Source organism: Trachypithecus francoisi, unplaced genomic scaffold (genome assembly GCF_009764315.1).
Source record: "Trachypithecus francoisi isolate TF-2019V2 unplaced genomic scaffold, Tfra_2.0 Lachesis_group5, whole genome shotgun sequence".
Classification (NCBI taxonomy): Eukaryota; Metazoa; Chordata; class Mammalia; order Primates; family Cercopithecidae; genus Trachypithecus; species Trachypithecus francoisi.
In genome coordinates, this window is record NW_022681470.1 from 38235901 (window position 1) to 38255949 (window position 20049).

General features: G+C 45.2%; 1 protein-coding gene across 1 annotated transcript in view; it reads left to right on the forward strand.

The window, feature by feature from the left end:
- The window catches only part of LOC117074843 (voltage-dependent R-type calcium channel subunit alpha-1E-like), a 174873-nt gene that overhangs the window by 11055 nt on the left and 143769 nt on the right, over positions 1-20049 (forward strand). The window contains exons 2-3 of the mRNA XM_033196737.1: positions 17295-17400; positions 18176-18315. Coding sequence (XP_033052628.1) covers positions 17295-17400; positions 18176-18315 — 246 coding nt within the window. The remainder of the gene's footprint in view (positions 1-17294; positions 17401-18175; positions 18316-20049) is intronic.

The following is a 20049-nucleotide window of genomic DNA, read 5'->3' on the forward strand; positions in this document are numbered from 1 at the left end:
TGTAGACTCAATCTACTTCCTTTCACTTGATGATCCTGTGACATTGAACAGCACTGTTGGTGGACTTTTGGTGACATAGACATGGCTCTTGGCACATGTGGCCCTTAAGGACTTGATATGTGGCTAACGTGACTGAGAACTAAATTTTAAATTTTACTGACTTAATTTTAGTTAAGTTAAATTTAAATAGCCACATATGGCTAGTGGCTACTGTACAGGATGGCACAGGCAGAGGGGATACATGATGAGTCAGAAAGCTTAAGCTTCCCTTTGGTTCTGTCATTCGTTAGCTTTGTAACTGGGCAGGGTCTTCTTGGCTTGGTGTGCAGTGCTTCTCAGGAGCCACCCTGCACATTGCCCCAGCTTTCCTTGACCACCGTAATCACCGTCTCTCCAGCTGCTTCAGTGGCTCTTCCAGGCCTCCATGCCTTTGCACTTGCTGATCTTCCACCTGGAATGAGTCTGGCTTTAAGATTATACTCAGAGGTCACTTCCTCTGTGAAGCTTTCCTTGATTTCTCTTGGCCAAATAAGACCAGCTTCCTCCTTTGGGCTTTCATAGGGCGCCTTATTTATTACTTTGTTGTAACACATACTACATAATTTTAGTGTTTGTTTAAAATCCCTGCAAGGGTGGGGGACATTATCTAATTACCAGATAATAAGGCAGTGCTTATTAACATCAGCATTTAACACATTAGTTTGAATTAAAATACTTTTTAAAGTTTTTTTTTTTTTTTTTTTTTTTTTAAACAAGTGGCATTCTGTTTCTGACTTGAGGTAGTCAGCTAAAATCTCTGGATCTTTTAATATGAATTGATGACGGAGTTAGTTTTCTCTTACTCTGTTCTCATTCAGTTTAATTTTTGAATCTAGATTCAGGACTCTTGTGTTTATATCAAGTACATTTTATCTCCTTGCTTTTGCTCCAACGATTTATCCTGTAGAGATCCTTTTCAACTGAGAACAAGGAACGAAGAGTCATTGAGCATCTACCAAATTTCAGGCTCTACTTCAAACAAGTGTATTATCCACATTTTAAATATGGGGAAGCTGAGGCTAAAGAAGATTAAATCACTTGCCCAAGGTCACCACCAGTGAGCTTGAACCAAGTGGTCCGAATCCAAAGTTGAAGTGATTTCTACACCACACTGTCTATGGACTGTGCTGTTTCATCGGTGAGCTCCCCACCCCGAGTGCTACGTCATCTGCAGATTTATAAGCGAATACTTAATGTTTTCATTCGAGTAATTGATAAAAATATATTTAGAATCAGGGACCCCCGGCCGGGCGCGGTGGGTCAAGCCTGTAATCCCAGCACTTTGGGAGGCCGAGACGGGTAGATCACGAGGTCAGGAGATCGAGACCATCCTGGCTAACATGGTGAAACCCCGTCTCTACTAAAAATACAAAAAAACTAGCCAGGCGAGGTGGCGGGCACCTGTAGTCCCAGCTACTCAGGAGGCTGAGGCAGGAGAATGGCGTAAACCCGGGAGGCAGAGCTTGCAGTGAGCTGAGATCTGGCCACTGCACTCCAGTCCGGGCGACAGAGCGAGACTCCGCCTCAAAAAAAAAAAAAAAGAAAAAAAGAATCAGGGACCCCCTTTCTGCTTATCATCAGTGTATCAGTCAGTGTGCGTTGACTGTTCAGCTTTTCTCAAGTATTCTGAACTGTGCTTTAGCCTACTGACATTTCTGTATTTTGTCTGTAAAAATATTGTGTGCGATACTCTTGTCACATGCTTTACTGAAATCAGTACACACTTTCATGACTGCTTCATGTCTATTTGAAGCAGGATGTAGCATCTTGGTTTCTCCAAAGTCCACCTTTAGGTATCATTTTCAGAGACTCAGACAATATTTTATTTCTTTCTTAGACAATAAAAGTGTTGTGTCCTAGATCTCAGGAGTTGAAAGGATATTAGATGTCATCTAGTCCAATGCCAGTTGATGAAAGCTTCACTTTAGAGTTCAGGATTTACCAGTCTCTGCATGGAAACATTAGGGTATTAGGGTGTCGTTATTAAAAACATGACCTCTGGATTCAAATCTCAGTATCACCTCTGCCACTTCATAGCTGTGTGCCTCAGGCAACCTGCTTACCCTTGCGGTGCCTTGGACTTTTCAAATGTAAAACAGAGATAGTAATTTGCTTCTGGGGTGTATCATAGGATTTTTGTGAAGGTCAGAGGAGATAATACATGCAAAGTGCTTAGAACCATGTTTGGCAAATAGTAAGCTGTGAATAAATCTTGGTTATTAGTATATGGTTAATTTCAGATACATAAACATTAAACTTCTGCAGCTCTGTTTTCTCTTTCCAACAGTGCTGTCCTACTTCCTCTTGGCTGTTACAAGTTTCTAACCTGAGTGCTGCCAGATAATGTTTACGTGACCTTGCATTGGTCTCATTACCTCCCTGAGCCTCAGTGTCTTCAGATGTGAGGTGGAGGTCACTTTCCCTGCTTTGCCTACCTTATAAGACTGTTGCGAGGTTAGCATCAGCTAATGTGTATGAAAGCCCTTTGCAAACATATTAGGTATTAGTATTAGTGTTAATGTTGATAGAGTTTATAAGTATGTAACACTTATTGAACATTTACTACGTGCCAGATTACTGTGCTAAGTGCTGCCCATGAATTATTGCATTGATTCTTCACGACAATCCTACAGAGACAGGCATTATTGTTTCTGTCTTTCATAGTTAGAAGGATTAAGATGTGGAGAGGTTAATTCATTTCCCTGGGATCGCCCAGTAAGAGCTGGAGGCCTGGATCAGAGCTGGTGCTCTTAATCACTGAAGCTAAATAGTCTTTCCACAAGCCTTTTTTTCTTCCTTGTCAAAGTTATTGGGTTTACATTTTTAAAAACAAAATGTAAAATATCTACATCAAAACCTGTTTCCTTTATATGTTTCTAATGCTGATTTTATACCAATATTGTACCTAAGGACACATTTGGATTTACAACCAGAAAAAATATCTTCAGGAGCAATAATGATGCAGAATTTTCCCAGCAAGCTTTTGATAAAAACAGATAGGATATTTAAAATGATCTATAACCTTAAACAAACTCACTTGGTTTTGTCTTTGTTTGAACAAAAATGATAGCAAAAAATTTCAGATGGCTTGATAGATGGCATGTAGAAGGATCCCCTTTAGATCCTTGGTATCTGGGCAGATTTTCCTCCTGGCGGTTGCCAGCTTCCTGGCTAAATACTTCCTGTCTGCTTAGGTTTCTTGGGTATTTAGGGCCTCTATGTTTGTTCTATCAGATAAGAGAGAAAAGATTGAAATTCATGAACTGTGGAGGAAGCTTCTGAAAGGGTTAGGGTGCTGTGGAAGGAAGGGGAAACCTCCATTGCTTGGGACTCTTGGAAATTTGCCTAATGAGCTTGGTGAAGGTCCTCTGCTACGGTTATTAGGGGCATTTTACCTGTGGGAAATGTTTACAGGTGTGGACAAGAATGGAGAATTAGGATGCACCACTCGGCTTCTGGAAACCAGACAGAAACACTCAAAAGAAATTAAGGAGTGGGCCTAAAAAGTTAAAGGAACTGCCTCTCCTTTCTGCTAACTTTGGATTGTTTTTGCATGGAAATTTGTATTTGTGAAATAACTGAGCCATATGGATGCACAAGGATGCATGTGTTCTTCTAGTCTGTTGATATGAGGAGCAGTTGAAGGGTGTGGGCTTGTCTGGAGGTGGGGTGAGTAGGTGGATGTGGTAACATGAGGAGGGAGCAGGTCTGGGGAATATGGGCCTATGTCAATCCGAGGATCTGGGCATTTTGGCAAGAGCACCCTCCCTTCTCATAGAGAGGTATTTATTTATTTTTGAGATCACCATCTGCCCTACCACCTCCCCCCACCTGAAGTTCTATGGATAAGGATGTTACATCTCTGGGTAACCTCTTTCCCTGGCGATGATTAAAGAGTAACAAATGCCCACTCAGAAAGACTGTACAGGCTCAGAAAGACTGAGCTCATTTCTGTCACAAACATCAGTAGACAGGCTCAGGAGAGCAAAGCAAAGGAATAGATTCTAGGAAATTAGAACTTCTAATAGCTTTCTATACTTCCACTGTGAAAAAGGCTGGGTGCAGAACACCCTGCATAATCACATGCCTTACTATTTCTCTTTTTCTCTTACCTTCGTGTCTTTTTAATCATATAATTTTGCCACCATTCTATAGGGAACCCCCCTCCAGGCCTGGAGAGCTTTCTGTTCCTCTATATGCATCCTTGAGAATGGATGAAGGAAACTAACCTTTAATGAATGCCTATTGTATGCCAGGCACTCTACAGTGTACTCTAGAGGAGTATATCATTTCATCCAACCCCGTGTGAAATGGATATTGTTCTCATTTTATAGATGATTAGCCTAAGGTCACAGATAGATGTGGTCTGACTGGTGCCACTGGCTGCTCTCTTTCAATTGTTTCATTCTGCCTTGGGTTAGACCAGAAGACCAGCAGCTACTCTTCCCTAACAGAGTGTCTTTTTAGGATGACACTGTGAACTACTTGCATGTATCTGCAGCATCATTGGGTATGAGGCTAACTCATGAAGGAGTAAAGGATCAGTGGATGGGAGAAGAGCAACAATCTCTTTCCCATCATTGTGGTCATCATGAAATGGACCTGAGACATCCTGCCCTGAGTCACTGGAATGCGAGCTTGAGTCAGAACCTGAGATCTTTGCTATTTTGTCTTTTCCCCCACAAAACTCCACTACCACAGTTCCTTTATCACTCTGCAGAGCGCGTTTGGTTTGGAAATGCCAGTTCCCCTTTCAATATTAGCATGGAAAGTCCATTTTCTTTTTTCCAGTTCTCAAAGAAGTCTACCCTCAGTCCTTTCTGTTCTGGGGTACCCACAGTATGAGTCATAGTGTGGAGGTGGCAGCTTTCATGACCTTCTCTTGAAATTTTACATACTGAATGCAGCTTTTTAAGGAAATGAGGGTTGGGGTATAGAGAAACTGCAGAAAGACTCTTATATCCTGATACAGAACATAGAAAAGGCTTATAGTAGGTTTGTGGAAAAGCTGCCCTTTTCCACAATGGTTCACCCCCAGGCCACCATTGTGAGGATTCTAGCTTTTCATTAACTCTATTGGAGAAGCTGCTAGCCAATCCAACTGGTCATGGAGTTCCTATGCTTGACAATTTAGAAGTATTTTCATGGACTCTAGACCCTTTCAAGATGTCCCTGGCTGTGTCAGGATTTCCATTTTGAATGTTATTGTGGGATCTCCTCATTAGTAATTTCACCAAAAATGGCTTCTGTCAGTTGTAATCATGTATGCTCTTTCTTTCTCCTCCATTTCCTTTCCCATCATGTTCCTCATTAGCATCACAGAATACTAGAATATTAGATTTATAGAGAATAAAGTGAAACTTGAATCAAACTCACACTTATCTATAAGAAAACTGAAGGCCACAGAGGTTAAATGACTTGCCACAAGTCTCTCAATAAGTGGCAGAGCAGAGACTAGAACCCAGGGCCCCTAACCAAGTGCCAGCATCCTTTTGTCACATTTTCTCTTCTTTCCTCTGTACCCTTTCTGTGCTCAATCATCTTCCCTCTAGTTCTTTCCTTCTCTTCTGGGGCTTCCTCATCCTTAGCAAGTATATGTTTTTGGTGTTTGGGGCATAGGAGGCTGGATATAAGGATCATGACTAATAAGAAAGGACTTACGTAAGAAAAAATAGGAATGGACAAGAGAAAGATATTCACAGAGGTGAAGCCAACCAGCAGAGATCCAGTGAGAATCAGATACAATGACTCAGAAAAATGGTTAATATTCTTCTTTCCCAAATATGTTGCTGGAGAACTTTGTGAAATTATAATATAAAACTCAGTAGGCAGTGGACTTCTACCTAGTGTAAAACCAAGAGCAGACCTCAGCAGATGGGAGAATAGATGGATGCTTAGGCAAGCACTTATCTCAGAATGATTGCTGGGCTCTTCAGTAGCCCTAAAAAAGGCAGGCTATCCAATCTCTGCCTTAAGAGGTAGCTCTTTGAGAACAATTGAGTGCTCCTGGGAAGGAGGAAGCAGCTCAAATAAAAAGATCCTTAGATCTCTTTCTTTTAGAATTCTCAGTTGGAGCTAAGAGACCAGGGAATTTTGTTTGATTATTCTGATTATTCTGTGTATAATAGTTTTCCAAGCTTTTCAGAGCATAGGGCTGAGAGTCCAGAGAGGTTTCTAGCCCTGGTTCTAGAAAAATCTCAGTCCTTTCCTGGTCTCAGTATCTACATCTGTAAAATGAGTGTGTTGGAATAGTTACTAAGACTCTAAGGTGCCTTTCAGTTCCCACTGTAGTGCCTCTGGGATTCTAGTTTCCATCATTGTTCTCTCAGCTGATTGGAGGACACCATTAACTTTCTTGGTCTCCAGCATTCAAAGCCTGGCCGCACATTAGAATCAGCCTGGGAACTTCTAGAAATGCTGATACCTAGACTGCAACCAAGACAAATTAAATCCAAATTTCTGGAGATAGGACACCTGTATTCTTAATTTTGAAAAGCTTTCCAGGTGATTCTACTGTCCAGCCATGGCTGAGATCCACTGATCTTCTAGACTGAGAGGAGCCAATTACCTGACTTTCTTCTGTTTCTTTTGAGTGTACTTTGATCATGTCTTGGCTGCTCCCTCTCAGTTTTCTTGCAGGCTATGGTGAAATAGCAGGAGCCCCCTGGGTATCTTGAAATTTAGCCTGAGAGAATGGGGTGATTAATTCTTATGTTTCACTGCACTGACAAAGCCATTCACCTGTGGCTGCTTCCCACACACCTCCAGCTGCACAGGTAACAGCCTTCTGTAACGAGGGGGATGGACCAGACATCGTGAACGCAGATCTAGCTGAGGAGGCCATTTGAGGCTGAAGGACAGAGTGAGACTCACCAAGGAGGCCCTTGAGCAAGTGACTAAAAGTTGTTGACCTTGCTTCCTACCTGGTTGATTCACCCTTATTCATATGAAGGTTGATCCAGCATGACTACCATCAAATACAGGAGTTACCTCCTTAACGTCCTTGACACTCCCCTGGGGATGTGGAACTCACAACAAATGCTGTGCTGAAACTGGCTTGTCCCAGCTCTTGAGCGTCCTCTGTGCATGTCTCTTCCAGACTCCGTGTTCAGTGATGTCAAGATGGTAGCTTGAAATTGGCCATGGAGAGAGTATTTATGGCCCAGAAATTTGCAAATGTTACACATGGGGGCTTTCCCCCCGATGTTAAACATCTATTAGCATAATACTTAGTTTTCTACTTAAGAAGTAGTCCATTCACTTGTGGAACAGTGGAAGTTCTTCTCTTTATTGCTCCAGATCTGTCTTCGGATGGGTACTCTGCATGTTGGATCTTAGTCTTTGCCTCCAGAATAACTTAAAAAACATCTGAGTTCCTTATTGCAAGCTAGCCCTTCAGATATTTGAAAGCAGCTGTGATGTATTTCTCAAGTCTTCCCTTTCCAAGCTGAGTATCCCTAGTTCCTTCAACATTATCTCATGTAGTTTGCAGGCTCAGTAGGTGTCTTTGAATGCCAGGGCTCAGTTGCAGAGTTTTCAGAGGAAAACAAACATTCTCCCACAGGTGATCTATGGACTCTTTCACAAAAGGCTTTTCATTTTTCTTATGCTGTCTCAGTTCCATGATGCTGGTGTTGATATGAAGTGGGGTGTAGTCTTGGGTGGGGCTGCTGATTGCACCTCATAGTCATCTTCCCTGAAATGCACGTTGCTGCCAGAACTCTTGATGGGCTCCAATTCATCAGAGTGTCATCAAAACACAAATTCTCGTTTCTGAAACAGGTAATTTTCCCACTGCTGTTTTGTTTTCTTCCAGAGGCTTTTAATGCTCCCCTTTTCTTTTTTCCCTTTTCTGTAGCATTCAATCATTTGTCTGCTGTTCACCAAAACTGTGTGTTGAATGACAGCGTTTTGAGTCCAGGATCCAGTCACACACAAAACAAATGAATTTGTTAAGACTTATCCAGCTGTCTATAACTGCAAGGGGCATGGCAGTGGGAGGAGGGAGGGAGCCAGTACTGTCTTATTTTCTCAGAACCAGCACTCCCCATCCTTTGGGAATCAGGGCCCAGATGAGTCTGGAACTGACCTGAATGTTGGTTCACCAAAGTAGCAATCATGTGTGCTTCCTTTCAGTCATTTTATCCAGAGGGCAGGGTCTTGGGAGTCAGATGGGAGCTATTTGGTCTAAAGTAATGAGAATTTGGACTTGGCTTCACAGCCAGCATTAAATGGGTAATGCTTAGGATCTTTTGTTTTGAGTAACTGAGTCCATTGACCTCCATGAGAGAGCAGCAGGATTGTATTGGCAAACAAAAGGCCTTTTGAGGAGTTCTCTGCCTCTTTGTTATGTTCTCAATATTGCTTTATTTGTCTTTCATTCATTAGGTTTTAAGTCTTTAGGAGTAGGTGTGATGGCATTTCCATCTTCTTGACAGCAGGAAGGGGGAAGAGAGAGAGAGAGAGGGATTAAGAAGGAGAGGTGTGTGTATCTGTTCAGGACTGCCTGTCAGATGGTGAATTTGAACAGAGGCAGCTGTTGTCATGGCGATGGCAGGTTGCATCCCACCACCATGGAAACCAAAGTTAAAAAACTGATGTTAAGGCTGGAAGTCACATGATGCATTTTTGTTTTGTTTTGTTTTAAAAAAAGAAAAGGGGTTTGGTTTTTTAGTCTTTTTTTTTTTTTTTAAGATGAGGTTGGGTGGTGAGAAAAATTACACTAAGGAAAGCAATGAGATGATGACATGGGACAGTATGGAGTAGGCAGAGCCTTCTTCCATGTTTTTCTGCTTGTTGACAGTGCATGTCTCCTGCCATGGTTAGAGAGGGGAGGGGAGGGATATGCAGGGTGGACTTCCAGGTTTGCAGCCAGGGTTGTGTACTGCTAACTGTCACATGGAGAAACACAGGGGTTTAGCCCTCTTGCCCTTTGGAGGTGAAGTGTAGTTCACTTTCTGTTGATCAGCCCAGAACAGACACAGGAAACCTAAAAGTGTGGACTATCCAAATAGGAAGGTAGTCCATGTATTGATAAATGTGGAAGGTTAACATTTATTTTCAGAGAATTGAAAAGTTCATCTATAGCTCCTCAGAATCTCCAGGAATAGTTCTGTCTGTTTATTCCCTTTTCTGGGCTGGTCTCTTTTGGGCTGCCATGTCCTGCCAGGGCAGCCATAGGAGTGAGTGCAAAGAAGTCCAGAAGGAGCCCTGGGCTAAGACTCCTTGCACCATAGCTTATCTCTTAACCTGGGCCCTCTCACCTGAGCAGGGTGCGGCAGCTTGCTGAGAGGCATTAGAAAGCCCTCTTGGCTCTCCATCTTTTTACCTCATACTCACTTCTACTTTATGCCATCATCTGGAGAAAATGTGAAACATCCCTCCAGGAAGGGGACTGGCCTGGCCTGGGTTGTTTTTGTTTGTTTGTTTGTTTTTGTTTTTGTTTTTTGAGACACAGTCTCGCTCCGTCCCCCAGGCTGGAGTGCAGTGGTATGATCCCAGCTCACCGCAACCTCCATCTCCTGGGTTCAAGCCATTCTCCTGCCTCAGCTTCCCAAGTAGCCAGGATTACAGGTGCATGCCACCATGCCCGGATAATTTTTGTATTAATTGTAGAGACAGGGTTTCACCATGTTGGCCAGGCTGGTCTTGAACTCTTAACCTCAAGTGATTCGCTTGCCTTGGCCTCCCAAAGTGCTGGGATTGCAGACGTGAGCCACTGTACCTGGCCAGGCCAGGCCTGTTTGAACAGGGCTGGTTTGACTTTTCTTTTTGTGTAGACAAGTTAGGAAGCAGAGATTTCTGTAAGAATGTCTGCTTCTAGGAAGGTGAGGAAGACCATGAGGGGTGCAGACATACTGTTGAGATGATGGTCATAACTATTGCTATGTCTGGGTTTTAGGCACAAGGTCTTGTGTCTTCGGCATTACTCGTCCCTCCAGGACAGATGTATCTTTCTCAGTCGGCTCAGACGAGGGTCATATGATCTCACCAGCATGATCTCACTGCATTTCCATCAGGGTCTATGGGAACTGGAGCCAGACTTCTGTGATGGTTCAACCTCTCCTCTTCTTAGCCCTGGCCTTGGGTGTGATTAATATCCTTCTAATCACTGGAAGAGATTGCATCAGAGTCATCAGCTTCATAAATCCTCCTCTGGGGACTGGTGTTTGGATGCACTTTCCATATTCTGTGGAGGTTCTGGGCCAAGTGACTTTGCTCTTTTCCCAGAGGCCCATTACCATAATTTTCTTTTAAATCCTTTATTGGGGTTGGTCTTCTCCGTGTCAGCCCATGGCTACAGCCAGCCAGCCCACTCCTGAGGGCTGGAGGCTGTGACCACTAACAGATGCTTTCCCCAAATTATCGAGCCACAGTAGATGCTGAAACATTGAGTTAGTAGGATACTGAAAGTAACTGTATTTGTGCAACACCTTACAGTTTTCAGAGGGAGTTCAGATTCCGGTATCATTTTAGGCTTTGGTCCTTTCATATTTCTTGTTTGGTTCTGTGGGAATGAATGGTCATAACCCTCCATTGACTCTTGAGTACTGTGTTGGGGCAGCTTTTGCAGTTGGAGGCCTGGCTCTGGTTCCCATTACCAAGCTACATTTTCTCCATTGCATTCCAGGTCTTGAAGAAGATTCTGAAGTTACATAGAAGCCTTCGATAGCTGTATTTCATTCCTGTTCATATGTAAAATGTCTATTTGGTGTGATGCTTTTAGGGAATCACAGACTAGTCAAGGCTGTTTCTCAGTTACTGTCTTTGAGTCAAAGTCCACTTATTAGGATGAAATTTATGTGCACATGAGGAAGAGGTGGAAAGACATACACAAAGGTGTCCATGCCATCCTCTGAGGCTGTTACATCTCTTGGATTTAGACATCCAAAAACATGAGACTGAAGGGAGAAAAGGAAACAGGTCTTCCTGTAGGGAGATTATTGTGGGCCTGGGGCGAGGGGTGGAAATGGGTAAAGGAGGCTGAGGGATGCCTCCTGTCAGACTGTGGAGTTTCCAGGAAGTGCCTGAGTGCCCACTGACTGCTCCCCACAAAAGCATATTCCGCATTAGGCTGGAGTTGGGAGAGTACACAGCATTCTATCTGCCTGCCTGTCCCTGGTGGCCCCTTACCCCTCAGAGCATGGCCTTCTTAGTGTTCGGATGTCATAGGCTCTGGGAGGAGACAGCTGAGTACAGAGGTCTTCAGGATGAGCCCCCTGGTGGTGATAGAGATGTGTGTTTGCCTGGGGACGCCCAATATTTACTGCCTGAGGCCTAAGTCCTTTCAAGGTGTGTACCTGAAGATCTGTACCTGAGAGGTGGTGATGGGGAGGCTCTTCAGGCCTAGGCAGAGGAAGAGCTCAGCTCCAGGCCAGGCCCCCAGGGCTCTGGTAACAGCAGAACTGGCATCACTACCCTTGCCCCAGCTTTCTGTGCTTCAAGAAGGAAATGAACAAATGGCAGGTGTGCAGGCTGCGTTGTGCTGCTCAAATTAGCCATGTTGCTAAGGAAACAAGTCAACCGTTTGAAGGAAGGAGCATTGGGTAAAGGAGATAAATCAATAAGCGAACCTATTTTTATCATTTCCCTAATGATTGTCTTGAAACTGCTAGACTAGAAAGAGAGTTGGGGCGACACAGGTCCTCATTAACGGGCTCAGAGGGAGCGAGGAGTGAAGGGGTGTTTGAGGAGATTGCCAGTAAACTTTATGAAATGAGGGCCCTAGCGAGCAGTGAGCCGGTACAGGAGGGAATGCAGGAGGGGAGGTGTCTTTTGCAGGTTTCAAAGCGCTTTCATGGTCATTTCCTCATTTTGGCCAGGTCTCTTTATTCTCTTGCATTTAATCCTCTCTGAAGTCTTTCTCTGATTTCTCTGGCCATCGCATTCCTCCTCACTCTCGGGTTGGGATGGGTTTTTGTGTTGATTTGTTTTTTTCAGGATACATGTAGCTTTAATTGATTTTATAGTTATAAATGAACACACGCTCATTTGAACACTCAGAAAATGGTTAGAGGAGTAAAGAAGAAAGTGAAAATAACCCTACAACTGAGAGAAGACTCATCACCCTTCCAGCAAGACAGAATTTTTTCTCCTTCTCTCCCTTCTCTCTCTCTCTCTCTCTTTTTTTTTTAGATAGAGTCTTGCTCTGTCACCCAGCCTGGAGTGCAGTAGCATAATCTCCCCTCACTGCCAGCTCCACCTCCCGGGTTCACGCCATTCTCCTGCCTCAGCCTCCTGAGTAGCTGGGACTACAGGCGCCCGCCACCACGCTTGGCTAACTTTTTGTATTTTTTTAGTAGAGATGGGGTTTCACCGTGTCAGCCAGGATGGTCTCAATCTCCTGACCTCGTGATCTGCCCGCCTTGGCTTCCCAAAGTGCTGGGATTACAGGCGTGAGCTGCCACGCCCAGCCTTCTCTCTCTCTCTCTCTCTCTTTTTTTTTTTTTTTTTTTAACATGAAAGGGATCTTCCGTGTATGCTGGTTTATTTTCTTTTTAAAATAGATCATGTGTATCTACAGTGGACCGTATAAAAAGTTCAAATGGGTATACAGTGCGGAGAGTGTGGGTACCTTTTGTAAGGATACCTCTGGCTCTAGTTTCCCTATACGATTCATTTATCACTTGAGTATTAATTTATTAATAAAATAACAGTTACCAGGGCCCCACTGTGGGCCAAGCACAGTGGTAAGTGAGACAGGCAAGGTCCTGCCCTGGGACTCCCTGTCCTCACTGCCCCATCAGCTCCATTTGTTCAAGATTTCAAAACAAAAGCAATCTGGACACCAGGGATAGATAGTCTTCCCTAAAATATCCTCAGTGTCAGTCACAGACTGTAATGAGTGTCACTGAATTCCAGGACAGAAAGAGTTGGAGACCTGGACAGACTTCCATCTTGTCCCTGATTGTGGTTGCCGTGAAGGGTGTTGGTCTTTGAGGCCGTGGTGACTCAGAGCTCCCTTTGACCTTTCCAAGTCATGTCTTTGTCCAGTCTGCCAGGTTGAGGTGCACTAGCTTGACTGGTGGGTGGGTGTTACTTGCTGTTTTGGCTCTTCCCTTTGGGGATGTAGCAGAGCCATTGCTTTGGGGTGTGAAGTTTTGCTGTTGGGAAGAAATGGGAGTGGCGCCTCAGAGGCAGCCTGCAACAGTGGGAGTGAGCAGGAGCCCTGGCCTGGGCCAGAGTGGGTGAGCAAAGCCCTGTCTTTACAATGGCTCCTCAGTGAATGCCTCTTGTTCATTCCTACCTGCATTGAACATTGACTAAGCTCCTACTGGGTACTATGGGCTCTGCTAAGCACTGACAGTAGAGAGACGAGCAAAACTCCTGCTTTCAAGATACAGTTTCCTGATTTAAATAGGAGAAGAAATAATACAGTCACACAATTCAAAGAGCTGTGGGGCAGGGAAAGAAACTTTCACTGACAAGGTGGCAGTTCAGCTTGGTCTTGATGTATGACCAGAAAGGAGAAGAAAGGCCATTGCAGGTGGTGGCAGAATCACCTAGATGTAAATGCCTCTTCTTTGTGCTTTCTTCAGAAAGGGAAGTGGAAAAGAGGTTACAGAACAGGGCTGTAAGGGAGAGTGGCCGGGGCCTAGGCAGAATTGGATGGTCTCTTCTGCTCACCTCCCCTGAGATTTCCCTGCCGCTATCCATTCTTTCACCTAGCCCACAGTTACACAGAATCTCCACATTCTCACCGCAGGTTCTTCGTTACCGCAGCCATGAATTCATCCTGAGGTCTAGATGCCCTATAAGGCCGAAAGGGACATCCCTCTCAAGGGCATATATATCTGAACAGTTTTTAAAATGTAAAGCAAAAAAATATATATTTTTAAGCCAGAAGATTGCTGCTCTGAATGGGCCTCACATCAATTAGTGGGCAGAGGATTTGGCTAGAGAGGAAGTGGGAATAGGGTCTTCTCAGAACCTGTGAATTACCAAACTCCCACCTTTAGATTCTAGACTTTAGGGCCTTGGGTAGCACCAGCCATCAATACCTCATGAGTTCTCAGCCACCCAGATACTTGGCCAGTCACTGGGAGTTTTACTAATCAGCACCTGGGCCAAGGGCCATTCCCCTGCCTGGAGCATCTTGCAATGGTGATGGCTACACCTTCCTGAGCTAGCCTGTGTCCCCACAAACCTCACATATCTGCACTTGGACATTCTGGGCTAGTTAAGCTTAAAGATGCTTACAGGGAGCAATATACTTGGGTTAATTGGCTAGGAAAATGCAGGTATGAACGTGGAAGCAGGGAGCCAGGGGCAGTGGAGGAACTGCCATGGTCCAAGTGGATATTATGAGTGGGGAGTCATGGGCAGTGGAGGAGCTGCCATGGTCCAAATGGATATTGTGAGTGGGAAGGCCTCGGAGGCACATGGCTGCCAGGACCTGTCTTGCCTGCAAGTTCAGCACTGAGAACCCATCTGCTTTTAAGCCTGTGCTTATCACTTTCAGGCTTTCAGGGGAAGATTCAACCCCCCCCAAACAATCATAGACCCCACATAGACCCATGAGAATGCGAGAGGTCTGCAGCTTGAATGAGAAAGTACTCGTGCCCAGTCCTCCCTCTCAGGGCAGGCACTGAGCTTCTTGGATCTGCTGAGCAGGTGTCTGAAATTGCATGAGACATTTCCAGCTGTGGGGAGTGACCAGGTGAGCCCCACGCTATTGTGAACACTTCTGTTAGGAACAAGGACAGGGAATGACATGGAAGAGGCCCTGGTTTCACTCCAGTCAGAGCCATCAGCCTCCTCCCCCAGCTCTTGGGGACTGGCAGAGAAACCCCCACTTTGTGTCACGCTGCCTAGCTATGTTCCTGGGAACACCGTTCAAGAGAGATGCTCTGAAAAAAAGATTTACAAGGTGAAGCAGGTTTGGGAAATGTTGTGTGCTGTCCCAAACCCCCTGTGTGTGTGTGTTTGTGTGTGGGATGGAGTGTGTGCCCACTGTGTGCAAAAGTATTAAAGGCCCCAAGAAGTCCTGCTGGGGAGAAACCTTCTTACCTTTACTTAACCCAGGCTTTCTCTCATTGGTTTGATTGCAAGTTCCTATAGCACCAGTATTTCATGGCCTGCATTGTAGGAATACCACTCTCAACACTCTCAACTTCTGTTGTCTTTCATCAGTGACTTGTATGTGTGCTATCAGTTCCCTTTCTGGCCCCATCGCCCAAGCATGTTTTCAGGAAAGGGTATGAATTCCCTGGCCACCATTGCTCCCGGGTTCCCATCTTTAATTTGCAGGATGAGTCTGGGATTCTGGGTGCCTGTGCCAGGCCCAGGGCAACCTAGGCTGTTCAGAAGGCTTATGGGACACTTGGTCCTGGTGTGGTCCCTGATTGCTCCATGTTTGTTTGTTCAGAGGTCTGGGTTACAGCCATAATGGGAGGGGAGGAGCACTCCCCCTTTGATCAGTGGGCATGGGTGGCCCAGGGCAGGCTGTGCGTTGGAGGGCCAGTCCTTAGAAGGTGGGCATGCTAGTTGGGTGGGTGTCTGTGGTGTGTGTCTGCTGGCATGTTTGGCTCTCAGGGGCTTGGCGCCCAGAGTGTTTGAAGGAGGAGGAATGCCCATGGGTGCTGAGGGACTTTCTATGTGGGGAGGCTCCTGTCTGAGTGGGAGGGTTTAAGCAGGCACAGTGGGGTGTGGAGGCAGTGGACAGGCTCTGAGGTCCCCTGAGGCCGGGTCTGTTTTTAGTTCCAGTGGCTGAGCCTCAGGGCAGCAGAGGCCCGTGGAGTGGTCTCTGGTGTCTGTATGCTGTGTGAGTGTTAGAAGTGCGTGGGAAGGAAGGATGGCGGTCAGCTGCTGGCGAGTGAGTGTGACTCTCCAGTGTGACTCAGGGATGCATGGTGGTGGGGGAGGAGAAGGCACTGCCAAATGAGGATTAAGAGAAGGACTCGGGGCTCACACACAGCCAGCATCTCAGCCCTGCAGCCCTGCATGCCAGCACCCAGACCAGAGCAACTGGTGAGCAGCTCACATCTCATTGCACACACTGCTCCAAGCCCTCTGCCCTGCCCTCCCCAGAGATGCCCTGGGTGCCAACTTAACATTGTGTTATTGCCACAGATAGCCTGGCAGGATGGGGGGCATTGCAGGGATAGCTGTGATTTGCCCTCCTGAACTCCACGAGAGGGTTCCAGGCCCTGCACCCTACACAGCCTGTCTGGGTATGTGGGGAGATAAGAACAGCCCCTTTCCTTCCGTCCACTTTGCCAGATCTATTGCTCCTCTCTTCTGCCTGGATTCCAGAATCTTCTAGAGCACAGGTTGCTCAGCAAGACCAGTTGCAGTAGCTAACTTGTGTTTGTCCTAACAGTAATCACAGGATGAAATCCCAACATGCAGAATGACAGTGCTGGGAGCTGGTGATTCCCTCTTTCTCTTCTGGCAGTCCTTCCCACATCCCTTGGAGTGTGTGGCAAAACCTTCCTGCAGGGGTCAGGATGCTGGCACCTGAGTCATAGTCCTGTTTTTAAAAAGGCACAGGGAGCACCTCACCTGTTTTCAAAAACATCTAACAAAAAAGCCTGCATTCATTCATTGTAGTGTGGTTCTTACAGGACTGGACTTTGCTGTCCAGGATTCAGATTTGTGATCAGTCTTTTTCGTATAGATGCAGACGCTTAGGAGAAAATAAGGTGGAACAAAGCAAGCCTCTCCTTCCCCAAGAAGTACTTTGCTGAGTGGAATTTTAAAATAGAAGGAAGCTCACATGGAGAGAATTGTTTCTTTTCCAGGGGCTCTTCTGTTACTTAGTGGTGCAGAGATTCTGGAAGAGGGGATTCCAGTTGTGAGCCCAGGAGAGCAACAGATTGCAGCATCTGGATCTGTGCACAAGTGTTTTTACCCAGTCCAGTGGTTTGAAGACTGGGGAGAACAGGGGGTCTGCTATGGCATTAATTATGTGACTTCCTTCTTTCTTCCCCCTTCCATTTTCAGCCGTGGTTATTGGATTTGTTATTGAATTCACTCAGTAGCTGGAGTGTCTGTCATATGCCCAACTATATTATGTATTGGCTACATATGTTCTTTTTATGGAGAAGATGCTTTGTGTTCAGAGACCAGGCAAAAATGTTTTTGGTTTCACATGCTAAGGACCATCCTCTGTCCTGCCTGCCTGTTTACAAATAAAAATCACGCAAACTGCACAGACACAATGTGGATTGATAGAGCTTGTGTGTTTATGGGCATGGCCATCTCGGAGGCTGTGTCCCTCTTTGTGAATTTGTTCCTTAACTCCGCTTTCCCACGCCATTTGAGTACATGATCCTGGCCACCATCATTGCCAACTGCATCGTCCTGGCCCTGGAGCAGCATCTTCCTGAGGACGACAAGACCCCCATGTCCCGAAGACTGGTATGTGCTTCCCCTCCTTCTCACCTTTCCCCCTTTTGTCTTTCTTGGTTTCTTCTCTTCTGCTTTGTCACTCTCCTATTCCCTTCCTGCCTGTGAGTTCTGGGAGGGGTTTGCTCTTTGCTGGGGGACAAGTTAATGACAGACCCCATGGGGATTCACACAGGAAATAAGAGATTACAGATACCATGTCTGTGCTATGTGGCAGCCAGGGAAGAAGAAAGGGCAGGCACAGGCCCATTTTCTTCCCTCCTCTTCCCTAAGGGGCTTCTCACATGAGAGGAAGAGGTGGGGAGTAGAGGGGAGAGGATGAAGGATGCTCAGTGCTTGTGTGTATTTGTGGTTATGAACTTCCCAATGCTTACGTCCTTATTCTCCTTAAATGAGTCACACATCTAACGTATTCCCCCTAAAAAGAACAGACAAATTGCCTAAAATCCACATGTGTACATGAGATGAAGACCTTCAAGCTTCTAACTTATGTGAAGAACAGCAAACTCCTTCAGGGCAAAGCCAGGACCATCAGGGACCTTCCTGGGAAGGAAGTCTATCCCCTAGGTGTGACCCTTACGTCGTCCATTTCTACAGCTGGTTCCCCCTTGCCCCGTGCACTCCTGAGTCACAGACAGCCTGCAAGGGTCCCTTAGCACCCTTGCTTCCCACCTACACATGGGCAGACCCAGCACAGACATCCAGGAAGGGCCAGGCTGTGCCTTTACCTGTGTCTCATAAAGCACAGTCCTCTTCTCACTAGTGCTTCTGCTCCTCATTCCCACAGGAAAAGACTGAACCTTATTTCATTGGGATCTTTTGCTTTGAAGCTGGGATCAAAATTGTGGCCCTGGGGTTCATCTTCCATAAGGGCTCATACCTCCGCAATGGCTGGAATGTCATGGACTTCATCGTGGTCCTCAGTGGGTAAGTCCACTTTCTCTCTCTCTCTCTCTCTCTGTGTGTGTGTGTGTGTGTGTGTGTGTGTGAAGGGGGTTGGTGTCATGAAGTGGCTGGGGGCAGGGAACCTGGGGTGGAAAGACAGCAATCTGTAGAGTATGGGCAGAAGAAAAAGCTCAAGGCTAAGATTCCCCAGGGTGTTGGACCATAGGTCAGCCACCTCAAGAGCAGGATGAGTGCTGTGTGGAGATGCTTGTGGTGTTAAGCAGAGGCCGTGGGACTCTCAGCCAGGTCTGAAAGCTGCCACTTCTGGTTTTCCATTCTGTGCTTTGCTCAGTGGCTAAACACCCACTTCTCTGGGGAGGGTGACTTTTCCCAATAAGCCTTTTCACCAAAGCAAGCAGCTTACCCCCGCCTGAGAGGCACCTCTGAGACGGGCCAAAAGATGCAGTCAAATGCAGCTTCTTTGGGGTGTTGGAGAAGACCCCAGCCATATTTTCTGAACTGATGATTGAGACTTGTGTTCTGATAACAGAATTTTTCATGATTTGCAGGTTTATTAATAGTATAAAATCGAATCATATTAAAATGTTGGATAAATCATTCTGTGGAAATTAATATAGCCATAGAACATTGGGGTTGACCCAGTGTCACCGCAGCATATATGATGGTGGTACATTTAGTTAAATATTTGATAAATCTTTCTTTTGGAAATGAATATAGTATGAGGACGTTGGGTTGACCGAGTGCCGTTGGCAGCTAATGTGTTGGCCTTGGGAATGGTGTGATGGGCAGGCCTTCCTGGGCATTTGTGGCTTCCTGTTGGTCTTTGTGTCAGGTGGCTCTCGGTGCCTGCAGGGCTGGGCACTGGGGAGTGGTCCTGTGTGGATGTGGCAGCGAGTGATGTGGTCTGGAAATTCCCTTACCCAACTGCTTGGGAGACAGAGTTCAAACCCATGAAGAAAAGAAGAGAGTGACTTAGAATGACAGGGAAGGGGAAATATTAGCTACTATGTGATTGACCAAAAGGAGAGAGGAGAAAAGAGGAATTGTTTTCCAGGGAGGAGTCAGAGGAATGGTGAAGGTAGGTAAAGTCTTAGAAGGAAGGGTAAGGGCTTGGGAATGATTGCATCTGTTTTTTGTCTTGTGGAATAGACAAAACACTCTTATTTTTTAACCTTTACACCATTGGGATTACATGAAAGAGAAAACACTGAAGATGTAATGGACTGGAATATGTAAATGGAAGCACGTAAGCATGTAAGCAGCCAGCCCCTCAATATGGGAAATGGATAAATAGACAGGGATGACTATTCATATTTAAAAATATCTGTTGCCTTACAAAAGAATTTTCTGGAGGTTGTTTTTCTGAAAGAAAATTCTACTACATTTTAAATATGAGTTAGTATATGAAGATATAGTTTCTACATAGTATTACGGAAGTATATTGGGTAATGTTTTAAATGTCCCTAAAATAAATAATATGTGCTGTATTAGAAGAGGCCTGTATGAGAATCTGAATCATTTAGAAATGTTATGATTCTATCTAGAAGAAAAGTGTACAAGTCACTACAGAAGAATAAAAAAAGAAGAAAAGTATTGTAATGTATATATAATAAGTTTATGTGAATTCTTGGTCCTGCTCAGCTCTATATGTGGCAGAATCCATTTGAAATTTCTTGTCTAGTCCATTTATTTTTATTTACATGATTATATGTTCATTAAAGAAAAATGGAAAATATAGAAAAATCAAAAGAAGAA